At 40.4% G+C, this 17,250-nt stretch overlaps 1 protein-coding gene and 2 long non-coding RNA genes across 7 annotated transcripts in view; 1 reads left to right on the top strand and 2 right to left on the bottom strand.

The window, feature by feature from the left end:
• Positions 1-3,776, bottom strand: part of MCPH1 (microcephalin 1) — a 127,325-nt gene extending 123,549 nt beyond the window's left edge. For 2 of the 3 annotated variants that reach the window (XM_082050035.1, XM_082050037.1), the window contains exons 1-2: positions 3,541-3,776; positions 1,117-1,208 (exon numbers count right to left, since the gene is read on the bottom strand). In XM_082050035.1, the coding sequence (XP_081906161.1) occupies positions 1,117-1,208; positions 3,541-3,559 (111 nt within the window). In that variant the 5' untranslated portion in view covers positions 3,560-3,776. The remainder of the gene's footprint in view (positions 1-1,116; positions 1,209-3,540) is intronic. The other variant, XM_082050034.1, reaches the window with a different exon arrangement.
• LOC309438520 lies at positions 3,281-7,178 on the top strand. Its single transcript, XR_014183814.1, has 3 exons — positions 3,281-3,448; positions 5,452-5,574; positions 6,296-7,178. It is a non-coding gene; the product is annotated as an uncharacterized lncRNA (long non-coding RNA).
• Positions 5,484-17,250, bottom strand: part of LOC309438519 — an 83,839-nt gene continuing 72,072 nt past the window's right edge. The window contains exon 7 of one of the 3 annotated variants that reach the window (XR_014183810.1): positions 5,484-5,536. This is a non-coding gene — a long non-coding RNA (uncharacterized lncRNA). Of the gene's footprint in view, positions 5,551-15,681; positions 15,838-17,250 lie in introns of those variants that run through there. The other 2 variants (XR_014183811.1, XR_014183812.1) reach the window with 2 other exon arrangements.

Here is a 17,250-nt window from a genome sequence, read left to right on the forward strand (position 1 = left end):
CTGCTCAGCTGACCTTAGCTTAAGATGTCTGAATCAAGAATCTAGTGAAAAAACTAATTTAGAATTTTATTTCCTGACACAGTGACCCAAGCCAGTTTACTGTCATGTGCTCAGCCCAATAAAAGGGAAGTGTCGGGAAGGGGCAGGAAAACCCCTTTTCAGTCACAGGGGTCTGCTAAATAGGTTTGTCTATATCACCTGCCCATACCTTCCACCAGCTACTTTATTTCGAAGCCTTACGCATAGTCATATTTTCTGTGAAAAAAACCCCTGATATCATCAGACCAGAATTACATAGATCTGATAGCACAGCACAAAAGAAAAAGTAATATTTCTTACTCAAGTTATTTATTGAGAGTTGTATTTGCTTTTATAATAAAAACAGTTATTCTACTGTTTTGTCACACTATCTCAGCTAAATTCATACAGAAAGAGGCTTTGAAGAGAACAGCCAAACTTCCTAAATTACAGTAAGTACATGCCCACTTAAAAAGCACTAGGAGTTCACGCAAGTGTTATTTACAGCCTGACATGGGCTGTAAAAATGTCCATTAACCAGTGAGAATGTGCAAGAAGGTAAAACACCAGTTTGACTCGTTGAAGTTTTACAGCTGGTAATTAAACAATTCTTGTGCCTACAAGTCAACTATACTTGATATGGAAAAAATAAATAAATAACTGACACATATACAAAGACTCTAAGATGTATTTTTACTAGCACTTTCTGGAGTTGAAGCACATTTGTGTGAGGGTGAATGGAAGAATAAGATGTCATGGTACTTGGTTAGAAAATATTGTAGGCAGAGTAGCTGCCTACAAGTTAAAGAAAACAAAATAACATCAGGTACATACTGGTAAACCACAGGTTTGCAACACTTAAATTTAATTTGCCCACAATATGTGGCAACCCCAACACTTCACAACAAATGCACACTATTTCCCATCTTTCACTAATAACAATTTTACAGCACATTCATCTATTCTCAGGTCTGTGATTATCTTCCCCCCTGCACTTTAAAAACTCATACTACAAAGAAATATAGATGACAAACACAAGCAAGGTACTTCATAATTAAGAGCTTTCCTATTCTATTTCTTTAAAAATAGTTTCCTTACTTTTGCTCCCATTTCAAGAAGTTGATGTTCAAAGGTTTTTGAGTAATTTTCTCTTCTGCTAGATGACCAAACTTCTACAAATGCAGAAATACCTGGATCAGAAGAGAGAAAACAACAAATAGCTAATTAAGTATATGCTAAGGTAAGACTGGTTAAACTGCCTTTCCAACAAAGTTTTGCTTTTATACATATTCCATTCAGTAGCAAGTATAGCTTTTAATAAATTGAGTATCAGATGTTAGCAGCAGAATGCTCTTCTCAGAGTATTTCTGTCCTTTAAATTAGTTAAAATGGAACAAATTCAGAAGTTTGACAATAGTTACAGAACTTTTCCCTTGGTCTATTTAAAACATGATACAGTACTGCTTGTTGAGCTGGTACTTCTACATGACTGCTTACCCTTATTATTTAATCACTGCTAATCTTCAGTTTTATATACAAAATTTAAGACAAAGTGATGTAACAAGTTACAGAACATAATGAATTACACATGGAAGTATTCCTTCCCAAACTCACAAAAAACTGCAGAAATAATACTTAACAATTTCTGGTTGACTTCAATTCCACCTTATTTATACTGAAACACCCCAAATTAAGTATTTATCATAGGGGCTAAAACAATTTCAAGTCAGCTGCTTTACATAGCTTTAGGTATATTGCCTTCAAGTAGCTTCCTTTATCAACCAGACTAATGCTGTCTTCAAGGAATGAAATCAGCCTTGTTTGAGTTCTTTAAACAAATATGGATGGATAAGCAAATGAAACTTACAATAATAACTTCATTAATTTTATCCAGGACAGGCATTCAAGTGACCCACAGTCCCATCAGCCATGCCAATTTCCAATTTTGAATGATGAATCGGGAAAGTTTCAGAAAACTGGAGGAATGCTGGTGCATCAAAACCAACTTGACATGAAGCACAGGCTGAGCAACTCTCAGAATCCATGAATAAAATTGAAAGTGTCAATTTAAAAGGGTCATCCATGGCAAACATTGCTTAAGTATCTTAGTTGGTATTTATGTCATTCTGTTTCATTATTATGTAAAGTGAACTGCCTTCTTTTTAAATGAAAACCAGAACAATGCTTCAACAGTAGAAGTACTTCTATAAAGACTACCATATTTTCATAATTGCTAGAAACACTTTTAACATATGAGAGAAATATGGGACACAAAACATCTCCTTAGCCAAAACACAGGGGAAAATCATATATAAAGTCATAGTACTAATAATAAATGTGGGAACTTAAGTCTACTCCGATATGCTTTTGTGTTCATTCTACTACTGGACCAGGGCAGCTTTTGACAGAGTTGCTTTTTATCTTGATTGCTCTGTTGTGAAAAATATTGCATTCACATTTGAAAAAAACAATACCTTCTTCTTACTTCAAATATTTTAGAACCTTCATAGTTATAATTCTCCTAGAAAAACAGGTTAGAGCATCTCAGTGAAGGTCAAACTGGGAACTTAGAGGCACATCACTTCAAAGCTGCATGCACCTGCAGTAGGATTAAAGGTATGTTTTACAATAATGAGCCAATTCTAGCTAATTGAATATACTGCAACAAAACACAAGGCACTTTGTAGTTTTTGTACAGTTGATGGAAAGAAAAATTAGGAAGGATTTGTAGCTTTTCTTTTGAACTAGAAGAGCTCAGAGTAGAGCTCAGCTCTTGTAAAGGGCAACTTATGTTAGAAAGTCTCTGAGAGAGTGGTGAACAGTGTGGAAAATAAACATCAGAGGGCAACCTAACGAGGCAGAAATTTCGGAAGATGTACAAGAAGTCAGGCAGGATGCAGCATGACTGACCAGGGCAGGAAGAGCGAGGCGAGCGCCCAAGCGGGCCGGCAGGGGTGGGTGGCGGCGGCGCCGGCTAGTTCTGTACCGGGAGCCGCCCCCCAGGGCAGCCGCCGTCACCCCCGCCCGAGGCCGCCTGGCTTCCAGCCCGGCCCGCCTCACCGTCCGCTCACCCCCGCCCAGCCTCCCACCGGGGCGGCCAGGCCGCGCCGCCGGCGTGCGGCGGATTCGCGATCAGTCAGAGCAGCCCCGCAGCGAAAACTGCTCCGTCCCGCCCCAGCCCTCCCAGGCCACCGGAGGGCTCCCCACCCGCAGGGGGACCACGCCAGGCGGCTGAGCGGAACACTGACCCGCCCGAGGGCTCAGTCCCGTCCCTGACTCGGCGCCGGGCCGGGCCACCCGCAGGGAGAGGATCGGGCGCGGAAGGAGGCGAGCGGGAACCCCGACAGCGGCTCCGGCAGGCCCGGCCGCTCTCGGCCAGCAGCCCTGCCGGGAAGCACCGGAGCAAGGGTCGCGAGAAGACGGGCGCCAGGTCAGCGCTGTAAACGCGGCTCCCCTCGGCCGCGCCAGGAGTAGCGTAGCCCGGCCGCTAGCGCAACCACGGCACAGCGGAGAAGCCCGTACCTTTCAGGACGGGCTCCATTAGCGGCGCAGCGCAGCACCGAGAAGCTCCGGTACCCGCCACCGTTCAAACCCGCCTCCACGCACGGCCAGCGGGCCTGCGCGCTGCGTGCTGAGCCCGGGCCCCCGCCGCGCCTGCGCGTTGCCACCGACCGCCGCCAAACGGCGGTGCGAGGGCGGCCCGGCCGCGGGGGCGCGGCGGTCCAGGCGCTGTGGCGGTTGAGCGGTCCCGGCGCGTGAGGGGAGGCTGCGGGCAGGGCTGGCCGGGGTGTGAGGAGCGGCGTGACAGCGCCTCCGTGCCGGGGCTGGATCCGGCGGGGATGCAAAGTGGTTGTGGCGTCCTCAGGTCCTTTTTAGAAATAGATGTGCTCTGTCCAGCCGGCTCTAGCCGAGCATAGCGCTGGGGGAGACTCGGGGCAGCCGAATGCTGCTCAGAACAGTGTGAGGCCGTAGATAAACAAGTGAATTATCAGGGTTCACTATGAGGTGTCCTAAGGGGGCTTCTCTGAAGAACATCACTTTGTAGGAAGGTGTATCAGACAAGCAGTGTCCTCTGAACTCTCTGGCGGCTCAAACTGCAGTGTCTGAAGTGAGAAAAAATGACAGAAAGCCCACAAAATGGAGATTAGTAAATTAGCACAGCCAGGCAGCATTTACCAAAGCCTTCAAAATTACCTAAGGGCAACTGTACTATTAATCTCACCCTTATGTGAAATGGCTTTGGTGCTAGAAGGCTGATCTGTAGCAAATGCGATACCAGAGTGAAGTTGAGAGAAAAAACCTGATCTCTTCCCCAGGAAGACTGATAAAATTTATAATAAAATAATGGAATTAATGAGTATAAGGAAACCTCCAATTAGAAAGAAGGAGCACATCTTTTTCACAGCAGAACAATGCTGCACGGCTTTATTATGCAATTCACACAGTTCAGAAGCACAAGCATTGCTATATGGTTGTATAAATTAGTGCTGTTCTGAAAACTTCAGTGTACAATCTTGGTTTCTTCATCTGAAAAATAATGCAGCTGAAAAGAAAAACAATAGAGATTCAAAACAAGGACACTGCATGTTTTCACTATAAGAAGTAGCTATTTAGACAAAGACTTGTCAGCCTGGAAAGGGAATGGTGGAAGGCAGATGTTCTAAAGTCTCTAAAATCACGAGCACCTGGAGAAGTTGAACATAGAGTGGTGTGTTCCCAAAGAGAACTAGCAGGCACCAAGTGAAACTAGCAGATGGGGTCGTCTTGGAAGAAGCATTTCCACATTGTGCCTGATCAGGCTGTGAAAGTTTGTTTGGAGTGCTGGCAAACCATGTGGTTTATAGAAGCAAATTCAGCAAATTAGTGAAATTCATTTTAGGTGTATCAAAAAATGTACAAATGCAACTTTACCTCAGCAAAGCCCTGAATTGCAGATTGCTGGACTCTGAGGAGGTACAGTGAACACTCTGAGTTTTTCTTTTATTTCATTCTTACTTCAGTCGTCTCCTACTGGAGAGACAGTGCTGACCTAAAAAGGCTTTTGTGTGGTCCATTATGCCTATACTTACTTTCATGGAGAAGCTTAAAACTTAAATCTTGACCCCTTGGAGTCTACAAAGCAGATGGCTATACCAATGCTGTTTAAGATATCTTGTATATAATATTTTAGCATTGATGCAGGGGTTTTTTTGTGTGGTTTTTTTTTTGTTTGTTTTGTTTTGTTTTGTTTTTTTATTTCCAGGGCATTACTATGACCTTAGCTCTATGACATGTGCTGAGCATGAGCTCTTGGGATGCTCTGTCTTATGAACCTATGACAGACTTCCTTTCACCTGTGTATTCACTATGTGAATAAAGTGACCAATCGATCTACGTATATATGTTTGTTATGTATTTAGTTATCCTTTGTACTTATGTCAACATGTTACACAGCTCTTTGCTAGGCAATTATGAAATATACTTACAGAGATTCTCAGCTGTGGCTCAAGGAAAAAGATGTCCAGTCTTCATGCAGTGTCTGTGAACACAAGTCTGAAGGCAATTCCAAAAGCAGAGGTAGGGGAGATTTAAATGTACACTGCCAGAGAGATTCAGTTTTCAACACCATTGAAGATAACCTTCTGCTCCATAAGAGCTCAGTCATGTATGGGGATATAAAAATGGTAATACTGAAGAGGCAGAATATAATCTTTAAAACTCTGGCCCCACCGCAATCACTGGGAGTCTTGTCTCTGAGTTAGTGCTTCCTTAGATTCTGAACCATTTCTAAATCAGTGTTTATGGGACGAATAAGTAGCTGTGAGCTGTTTGGAGACACACATATTGAAACTGGGGTGTTCAGAAAATTAGCAAGTAGGTCAAATTCTTTTAAGCATGTTTAAATACATCAAATTCTGTTGAGCCTACTATTTAGTAGTGTTCCAAAATTAAGTAAGCCTCGGCATTAAGCATAGGAAAGACACCTAGAATAGTTTAAGAAGATTTGTTATTGTTAAGTATAGTCTAGTTTTGTGTATCTTTATTGTTTGTTTTGTTGGTTGGTTGGCTTTATGGGCCTGTTTCCAATTTGGACAAGCAACAGTTTTAACCTTTTGTATTTTGTTTCATTCTTAAGTTTCCAAGTGTGAGTCATGAGTCCCAGATAAAAAGTTGGGGTGCATTACTTCCCCTAAGGTAGTAAATCCCAGTCAGTCATTCTGTGTATTTAACACCTGAATGCTTGCATACCAAAACATATTTGGAATTCTCTTCTCTACAATGACATTTAACATTACAGATGCAGAGATGGGAAGAAGTGCTTGGAGGAGGCTCAAACTTGCATGTTGTCTTCATGGAAGAAGCCCCAGAAAACTGCTCTGATTGTCCAAATCAACTATCATAATCTCCTCTGATGAAGTAGGCTCCTCATTTTCTCAGCAACCCTAACAGTTCTTGTCTGTGCCTGTTTCAGTCTGAATGTCACTTTCTTAAGTAGCATGCAAAACTGTAGTGTTTCAGCTGCCATGTACTGTGATGTTAATACCGAACTTCTAGAAATACTTTACATAATTGGCTGTAGGAGCATATGTGCCATTTCTCAGGGCCATGTAATAATTCTGTGATACACTAATATTTCCAGGTCATGAGCTCCGACATCGTAGCTGTTTATTAGTTTCTACTTTCATTGCATTACAATATATGAGCTCATCCAATTGTTTTTATATTCTGGTCTGCTTCTGTTTTAATAAAGCTTCTGTTCAGGCCACCTGCAAATTTCATTAGCACATGCTTTCTTTATTTCCAAGCTCATAATTAAAATAGTAAGCAAGATAAGATTTTAACTCTATGTAAGACTTAACTGAAGCTACAACTGGGTCTTAACAGCTCATTCAGGATCTCCATTAGAGTCATCTTTAGTTCTCTCTCTGTTGTGACCCATCTTATCCCAATCTACCTTCCCCATTTGTGAGAAGGAGGTATATGGTAGTATGATCTCAGGAATAATAAATTTTGCAATTGACAGTTTTTGTCCCCTCCCTATGCCATACATTGCCCCTAAATGCCTTTTCCTTTCTCCTATCCTACTTGGTATGAAAGTCAGCAAAATTGGTGCTGATCAGTTAGCACCAGGAAGACATCTTTGAGTGCAGGAATGGCCACCTGCAACTGGTTAGAACTGAATTGTGATGACACAGTAGAATTACAGGCCAGGAAACCAGCTGAAAGTGGTGCTAATATAGCTCAAAATTGAGGCTATAATAGTGAAAGGCACCTCTGACACTGCCATTTTTCATACCACATAGTAATCTGACACACATGCTGGCAGTAGTTTGTGTTGAACTGTTGTAAATAAGATACAGGAGTCACACCTCAGTTGTCTCAGAGATATTACAGTCTCATTGCTTCTCCACAAGCAGAATGCCTCCTGAGATTGCCAACAGTGGCTTGTTTGTTTTCCTGTTTTCCTCCTTTGACTGATGCTTAAAAAGGCATGTTTTAGCTTTCCACTTCTGTTCCACAGAACAATGAAAGCTTTTCTGTTTTGTAGAATAATTCAATCTAAACAGAGAAGTGGAAATTCTTATCTCATATTTTCCCTGTTTCTTTTTGTGTGTATTATGTGGAGTATCAGTATATATTAGTAAAACAAGTAAACAAAAAATTAGAGGTTTTTTAACAGCCAAAGAATCTTTGTAAGCAATATTGTAAAAAAATGTTGCATAAGCTTGTCAGATGGATATGTATTTATCATTGTCAAAAAACTTTACTGATAGTCGCATTTGTGTTTGACGGAATATGGAAAAAATTATGAGAAACATCTATTTCTTGTCACAAATGAAGTGTAATATTATCAATCATATAGTCTTATAAAATTATTGAATGTTCTCATCAATGAGATGACTTTGTTCATTTTCTAATACTGATGTTCATGATCAAGAGAATGACATGTTCTGAGTATGAGGTCTTCAGGAAAGGAAAAACTAGTTAATTTTTTTTTTCTTTCAACTGAGGCAGTGACACCAGTTTTATTTTCCTTTCTACCCTGTAATTTAAGAAATTACTCCTTTTAGATCCACAGCTAATCCGCTGACACAGCACTAGCTTTATTTTGAGTTTGTGAAATGCTGATAATAGGATAGAGACCTGCCCTTCTAAGTTTTAACTCAGTAAGACAATGTCTTTGGCATACTATGACCCCAAAGGCCTATCAAGAAAGAAAAACACAGCACCATGCTGAAAAATAACAGCCCATCATGTAATTGAGAGCGTGACTCAACAACATACTAATAGGCAGGTGTCCATGTTTTTCATGCGGGTGCAGAAGACTCATGCATCTCTAAACAGTTTTCACTGCCTGCAGTTGAGACTGTGACTGCAGCTGTGAAGGGGTGGAAAAGCCAGTTTATTTGACCTCTGTACTAAAATTCTGTGCTGAAGGTTTGTGATTTTCCCAAGCAATGCAGAACTGGACTATGGAACACAGACTTCTTGCTTTTCATGCAACTCTTTGTGGAGATGCAGATCCGGAATATGGAAGATGGCATTAAGGACGAGTATCCAAAATGCTTCATGATCCTATTCTTGCTTGGAAAAGCAGCCCAAAAGATATAGCTTAAAAACACTGCCCCGTCGTGTGTGTTCAGGCAGGTCTTGGTGATACATATGAGAGCAATTTAAGAGGTTTCCACCTCCTGCTGTGTATTCCACTATGTGAGTCTCAGGAAAAGTGATGGCAGGGTAAATGTGGAGTTCAGGCTGTGAACTGAGACAGGAAAGGTGCCGATTCACATTTGCTGCAGCTGACTCAGCTCCTGAAGCAGTGCACATAGCAAAGAGAAAAATGGTAAGTGTGAAGCCCCTGACATGAACGACCAAAGATCATTTGAAGGTATCTAGAGCACTTTACTTGCCAATTAGAGCTTCTGATATGTCTTATGGATGAAGTGGTACATACAGGACAGGAGCCCTCTGGTACCGTCTCTTCAGAAATAGACACCAAAACAAGGAATGCTACTATACACATAACTATACTTTGCCTGCATCCTGTCAGCAGATCTTATCTCCCAAGTTAAGTCAGGTATAGTAGAGTTCAGGTTCAGAGAAGTGTCACTGATGTGGTCAAAAGTATGCAATAGATTCTATATGGCTAAATGCGCCTCCAAATGTACTGGAAAACAGTCAGCTGAGGGGGGGACAAAATAGGGGTGTACAGAATGATGAGTGTCCTAGAGAGGGCAACTGAGGAGTTCACTCTCTAGTCCCAATAAAGTAAGGGCATCAAAATAAATTAGCAGAAGGCAGATTCAGAATAAACAAGAAAAAATTTGTTCCTTTTCTATGCAAGAGGAACTTAAACTGTAGAACTCCTGGCAGCCGGGTGTTGTGTATGACAAAAGTGGACACAGAATTCACACGGAGGCTGGAAGGAAAATATACTGGGGGCTACTAAATATTAAATATCACAACTATGCCTAGTTCATGAAATCTTAAAGCCGTAGATAGGTTGACACTCTACCTGAGGCAGGTTACTGGGTTAGGTAAACTCTGACCTAGAGTATATATTTTTATGTTTCCTAAGTTCCAATTTGTGAGAGTCTTGATGCTGTAAGAAAGGAATCCATTAAGTTTGTTAATGACCCCAACTGGGGGTGGCAAGTTAATACCTGTGAGGGTAGGAGTATTCAGAAAGATCTGAATGGACTGATGGGAACCTCGCTAAATTCAGCAAGGATATATCCAAAGTCCTTCACCTGGTGAGGAAGGACCCCTGGCAATAATACAGACTGTTTTGGGTTCTTCCTGTACAAGAAAGACATAGGTAAACTGGGGCAAGTTCAGTGAAGAGCCATCAGGATTGCTGGAGCATGTGTCCTGCGCTGGGACCAGTGTATGCTGCTGTGGAGCTTCAAACTCACAGCAGTCTCTGGCATCTGTCACCTTGTGCTGCACATCAGACCAGTGTTCTAAAGGTGCAACAGAACCACCTGGAGCAAAACCACCTGCAACTTGATCTTTTAGAGAAGAACAGATTAGCACCGGGAATGCTGTTTTCCAGGATGTTGTAGAACACTTAGTTTTTAGTGGAGTAAGTATTTATAGACTGTACCCATAGAGTCAGCTGGAGTTGTAATTGTAATAAAATGATTGGTCTGGAAAGTTTGTGTGGTTTTGCTTGTTTTGTTTGCTTGTTGTTGTTGGTTGGGTGGGTTTTTTGTTGTTTTCTTTCATTTTTTTCTTTCTTTTTTTTTTTTTTTTCCCCCAATCTACTTGTCCACTTCCCACCTTCTCTTCAAATATGTTTAAATAGTATCTAGAATAAGAGCTGTAAAAAATTTTTGTATGGTTCTAGCTCTGCTTAGTTAATCTGTTGTTGTAGTAATTGGATGGAAGAAGTGCAACAGAGCTCTCAGTAAGGTTACATGTGCAGGCAGACTATAGACAGGCAGGAAAAGTTGTTGCTCCAGAACAAATTACTAATGTTAGATAAATGTCCATTTATGTTCAAGTAGGGCTAACCCATTGTGGTTGTTTCTGTTACTCGTCATATGTTTTTAGTCATCAGAGATCAAACTAATCTTTTATGCAATTCTAGTGAAGCCAGTAATGAATATGACCCATCTAATATTAAGTTACATAAAATTCAGAAACTGATTATAAGGAAGAAGGTAAATGGCAGATGGGAGGCTTGGGAGTGCTAAAGATTAACCTATTTGCTTTTCAGCTATTCAAAGCTGGATTCAAATTTCTCTTTCGGCAAGGCAGTGGTATAATATACTTGCATCACCAAAATATACCAAAATGTATCAGAAGATAAAGCAACTTTGTCAGACTTTTCAAAACATAATGAAACAAGGTAAGAGGGTACTTCCCAGTTAAGAGTGATCGGTGTAGTTATGTAATGCTTGCAGAACATGTACATGAATTATATTTATTAAGACATTGTTTCTACCCTGTGAGCTACAGATACATAGATCATTACTTGGGAATTTTCAATATAAACACTATTTGTTATGCACTAGTCCCATTGATGTGAAAATTTAAAGTGGCACATAGATCTACTGGAAAATCTGTAGAGATCCACAGACTGGAAAATACTGAAGTCTGCTGACTGATAACAGGATTGTTATTTGACTTCTATAAGGCATCCCAAAGTTTTAGAGCAAAGATTGTTTTGGATGAAATTCAAGAATGAGATTATTTTGAGGTGGTTATATAGCTACTTCAGTTTCTGTATTCTTTCACATAACACAGTTCTGATACACTTTGAAACACAAAGCTAGACACCAGGTGAACTGAAAGATTACCTTGTTCTTGCTGTATCATGTTAATTTACCACACATACATTACATTTCCAAATGCAACAGGTAAAGTTAAAGTTATTCTTTCATGCAGCTCAGCAGAGCTACATTATAGATAAGAAACTTCTTCTCAGTGAGGGTAACAGAACGCTGGAACAGGCTGCCCGGGAGGGTTGTGGAGTCTCCTACTCTGGAGACGTTCAAGACCCACCTGGACACATTCCTGTGTAACCTCATCTAAGTGTTCCTGCTCCGGCAGGGGGATCAGAGTACATGATCTCTTGAGGTCCCTTCCAATTCCTAACATTCTGTGATTCTGTGAATATTTCCAAAACTGATCAGTTCATCTAGTTGAAATTTTCACATAATTTTTTGTTGGCTAGAAATTAAAGCCTGAGACTCACGAGGATATGGCTGGCAGTAAAAGCAGTTTGTACATGAGTAGTAGGCTTCAGACCTGTGATTAGGCTTTTAATGGTAATTTTGTGTGCCTAAATTTCAGTCTGGCTACTGTACAGAACATTTTTGTTGTTAAGGTACAAGCCTACGGAGAAGTCACTATTGAAGTCACCTGTTAATTTACAGCACAACAGCTTGCCCAATAACTGCCCAAAAGTAACTACTCTTTCCTAGAAGCAAGCAAACGATTGATTACCTTTTCTCACTGACTAGTGAGAAAATGTTTACAAGAGGCAAAGTATGTATGTGAATTTTCACAGTGGAATGACAAATTCATTGCATGCTCATGGCCTGTGTTAACTTCTTTTATCTTGGTAAGTTGCTAGTAATCTTAGAAAATATCATCTGCCTTCCTTTGAAACAAGACATGTAGAGAAGTTTGGATTAAGCATCTAAACCTGTTAATTGGTTTGGAAAAATTAGGCCTTAACCTGACGTTGTCAAAAATGGCAGAGTATTGGGGCAAAGAAACAGTTCATCGAACTCTCATGTAGGACTTGCAGACAGCAGGAAAACTGTGTCAGACAAAAAGGAAGTGAATATATTATTAGGAAAAAAGTTGCTTGAATAAGAAGTAGTATATAAAGTCTCAAATGGGATTGTAAAAGGATTCTTTCTCTAGGAACATACTCGGTGATGTGGAATTCATCTGCTTTGCCTTCCTGTTGGAACAAGGAGTTCTTACTGACAGTATACTGGGTTATAAAAAGGATTTTAATGTCTCTTGAGGCTGAAGAAGAGACAAAGTGTTCTTATAGACAGAAACTTCAGGAGCAGCAAAGCTCAGGAGAAACAATAGGATGAGTGAGGTCTCTGTCTTTTTCTTTTCTTCTAAGGGAAGAACTTCAGATGCAGTGCATGTATGTTTTACTAGAAGCATGGAGAAAATATTACTAGGATGATGTATGCTTTACAACAGTTTAACAAGTCTACTACAAATTAGGCTCATCATAATTCTCAGTATGATAAATGTTGGGGCCATTTAGATCTTCATGACATCACAAAGGATAACATTTTTTCCCAAATGTGGACATGCTAGTAGTTGGCACAGAATTTTTGTGCAGTACATCCATGATAAAATATCTTTGAAGATGAAACAGGTTTAAGAAATTATCCCTTCCATACTCACACAGTAATAACATTGTTTTTTTGCTGTTCCCTTGTAGTGTCAGTAAGCTGTTAGATGTTCATGATGCATTGTTGGCTGCCTTCAGGTTAAAGGTAATATCTTCTTCTCCAAGACCCATTTTTTTGAACAACGTTATTTCATTTTAGTGATCTTATTCAGAGCGAGTAGGAGGGCCCAGAAGGAGCTCTTGAGGATAAGAAACTTCTTAAGTGTGCTTTATTGTTAAAGATAGCATATTATGAACTACAACCTCATTTTTGACAGCTTTTACATTGCCTCTCTTCCTTGCATTATTCAGTGGTGATCTTTGCTTTTTCCAGACTGTGGCACTATGTTGTATGAGAAAAAAATTCAGGACTTTATTCATATCTGGCTTTAGAGAGAAAAAGGAAAATCATGTCTCTGTCCCAGACCTGTCTGTGGTCATAACATCAGGATCACTACACCCAGACTACAAAGCCAGGATACTGCGTGTATTGCTGCAAAAGTTATGTTTGATTGGTGAAGACAGGAAATGTACATAATTTGGGGAGGCGGGGAGGGGGTGGGGGGAGGGGGAGGGGGAGGGGGGGTGTGCATAGTATGGAGCACAAGAATAAAAAACCCCATTTTTCTGCTGGTAAAACAAGCATATTGAGTTTTAGAAAATTAGATTATATCCATCACATCACAAGAAAGAAGCACACCAGAAGATTACATGAATCAAAGCTGATCAATGCTTCTGGTTATAAAGAGGAAAACAGGAGCATCATTAATCTGAAATGCTGCAGGGAAAGCACTTTCTTCATTTTTTAAAGCTATTACATAACTTTTCAGTCTCAGTTGAGTTTCAGAAGTCACCTAGAAACTAAAAAGGAAACACAGCTAGCAATTTTTGCAATAGTTTTATTTTACATCATAGGAACATTGCTCTTGTTCTCCTCTGAAAGTAGGCCATCTGACCAACAGAGATAAAAACATTATTTAGTAAATTAAAGGGTAACCAAAGTGATTCATAGATAATGACTGAAGGGTTTCATTTCTGAATATAAACAGATACCAACAAGGTAGTGTGGGGGGAGTTCATGTAAACATTTTTATTTTTTAATAAATGAGAATAATAAGTGAGAAACCGGCAATTACATATTTTTCAAGATGCCAGGAGTTGCATCTGTTTTCTCAGTCTGATTTAATTGCTCCTACTTCCTTGTAGCATAGGAATTCTGTAAGAATTAATTAGTTAATGTTTGTTCTTTGCTTTTTTTCTAGGTGCCCTCATGTCCTGTTGTACTCAGCAGAAACATTTCAACTCAAGTTTCATTGTTTCAAGAGGCTGTAATTTATTGTGATAAAATGTTGCAGTTCTGCTCTTTTGACCAGGAGGTCAGTCTGAGTGTGGAGTAAACAGGATGGATTTGTACATATTCTTTAAGGAGAGAGCGTTTTTCTCTCCCATCAACAGTATTTGCAACAGAGAAAGAGGAGGCAGAGAGAGCAAGATGGTTTCAGAGAAATAAGAGGGCAGCAAGGAAGAAGCACGGCTGAGGTCCAGGTAAGATTGTTAGTAAGGAAGCAAGTCTTTGGCAATGATTGTTGGGTACACCACTTGTTCACAAATATATATATATAATATATCTATATCTATATATAAATCTTCAGGGGAAAAAAATGTTACTAGAATGTAGAGGGAATCATCAGCCATGTACTACACTTGCCAAAATGGCCAAATAAGTTTACAAAAACCGCCGCTTACTGACTGCATGTGTTCTTGTCTAAATGCATATTATACAAAAGAGATAAAAAAGGACTTTCCTCAGTACCAGAAATGAAGAACGTATAATTGCATTACTAATATTGCCTGACACCACCAATTATGTGCTTGATGATTCCTGCCCACCAGCAACACCACCTCTCTCCCGCACCTGAAGGAGGTCAGTCTCTGCTCCCTGTACTGGCTACTTTATATCTAAACTGAGTCTTTCCTTAAACAAACACAGCAGTAAGCCAAGCTAACAGAGAATTTGTACAGACCATTGAAAAAAGCCCCACCTAAACCCAGAGATGAACCAAAAGATTTAGTGTTTCTCCCTAACAGAGTAGGGCTGAGTGTCCCCCATTGCTAGGATGCTGAATGTACTTTCCTTTGACACACTGTCATAACACCTCCTCTGCTGCTCTTTTGACCTCGCTATTGTCCTGCCTTTTCCTGCTTGAAAAACAAATGTTAAAAAAAGCACCTGGAAACTTAATTTTGGACCAGGAACAGCAGCTGCAGCTACGCCAGTTCCTCTCCAGATTCCTACCCCTTGGTTCTTGGCCAGCAGCTCACCAGTGTGTTGGAAGAGGAAGGTGTGGGAGGGAGGAGGTCAATTCTAGAGCATTCATTCTCCTTGCCCACTCTGCTTGTGTGGACCCAAAAGTAAACACTGGCTTGCAGTAGTCTGCATCATGTGAACAAAAAGTGAGGCACTTGTGGTAAATGTACCCCTAACTTAGGTAGAAAAATGGAGCTCTAGGCACAGCTTAACACTAGGCTCTTTCTATTATCTCATAGTTCTTCTGGAGTGATAGCTGTCCTTCCCAAAACAGATACAACTCTGGTCCCATGGTATGAACCTGCTTCCCACAGAGTGGGCTTGAATATTTTTCTAGAATCTGAGGTATTTTTGAGTGCTTGAGATGTCTGTACTGTTGTCTGTTGCCCGCTACAGAGTTGATATTAATTCCTGAACTCAGTAGTAGATGTGGAATTAACGGCCCATTGGAGATGCATGGGACAATTCTTACCTGTCATTGTGAATCAAGACTAGGTGTGGAATAAAACAGGACATTACTGTGCTGGATTTTGCTTCTTTCTCGATAGAGCTCTCTTGGGGCTCAGACACTTTCTTGATTTCCCCCAGTTTCACAAATGACCTCTTTTTCACATACTGACACGATGTGATCAACGTGTTTGGTGAAAGGCAACAGCACCTGCGACAGTAGGTGAGTCAACTAATTTGTATAGTATAGACAAGAAGGGCTGACAAAGCAATAGAATGGCCTTGCTGCATCTTCCAGTTATCTGTGGAAGAGTTTACTTGTACAAGGACACCCTGCTCCTTAGGGTTTAAGCAAGATGTTCAAAGGACTTGCTGCATGGATGCAGAAAGCACATAGTGATCTGGAGCACCATGGCTGGGCTAATCATCAAGAGTAACCTAGCAAAGTGTTGGATGACATTCTAAATCTTCCAAGAAGCAGAGAATCTGAACCATTTTTGCTTTTATCTAGGTGGTCTCTGTTCCTACAGAGATTGTTTGTTATGATATATGAGTTTGCTGGGTATGGTACAACTGTTATCTTGGAGATTTGCCAGTTAATTTGTTTTAATATTCTGACACACTGTTCCACTTCCAGTGGGGGTAGCTGACTGATATCCATATTGAAGTATTTCCTCTGTTTATTTTTCTGTCTCTTTTTAACTAGTTCAGGGTTAGCAGGCTTTGATTTAAGAAGTAGGGTAGGTATTGGCACAATGGTCCTAATACTGTTCTATATAATGTATTGAGTATTTTAAATTTCTAAATATGAAATTACCAGCTCTTCTATATTCATGTTTGTTCAGCCTGGAGAAGAGAAGGCTCTGGGGACACCTTATACCAACCTTCCAGTACTTAAAGGGGACCTGCAAGAAAGCTGGAGAGGAACTTTTCACAAGGGCATGTAGTGATAGGGCTAGGGGTAATGTCTTGAAGCTGAAAGAGGGTGAATTTATATTAGATATAAGAAAGAAATTCTTCCCCATGAAGGCAGTGAGGCCCTGGAACAGGCTGCCCAGAGAAGCTGTGGGTGCCCCATCCCTGGAAGTGTTCAAGGCCAGGTTGGATGAGGCTCTGAGCAACCTGGTCTAGTGGAAGGTCCCCCTGCCCATGGCAGGGGGGTTGGAACTACATGATCTTTAAGGCCCCTTCTAACCCAAGTCATTCTATTATTATTATTTGATTTGCTTATTTATTTTTATTTGTATTAATTTGATAGGTCAGGATAATTTTCAGGATCCAGATGATGAAAGTACAGCAGGGTTCCAGGATCCAAATACAAAATGGGATGGTATCTGCTGTTTTAAAGGACTTTTTTCTTCCAATTTCTGCAGCCTCTCTAGCTTAGTGGTTCCTAGAGAAGCAAAGCCAAAGAAGGGCAATATTCCTACCATTAGCACTAGTTCATGAAAATACATTTTGGTGATTTTATCTTTAAATGTTCTTTTCCAGTATTAGAATACTTTAGCTCATGTCATATTAAACCTTGACCTCATTAAGAGTCATGGAAAGCTGCTTCTAACAGTTCTTTCAAAGATTTGAATTTGTAGCATCCATCTGTTTTCCTGGTACCAACTTTTATAAA

The sequence above is a fragment of the Streptopelia decaocto genome (assembly GCF_964273445.1).
Source record: "Streptopelia decaocto genome assembly, chromosome: 3".
NCBI classification, from domain to species: domain Eukaryota; kingdom Metazoa; phylum Chordata; class Aves; order Columbiformes; family Columbidae; genus Streptopelia; species Streptopelia decaocto.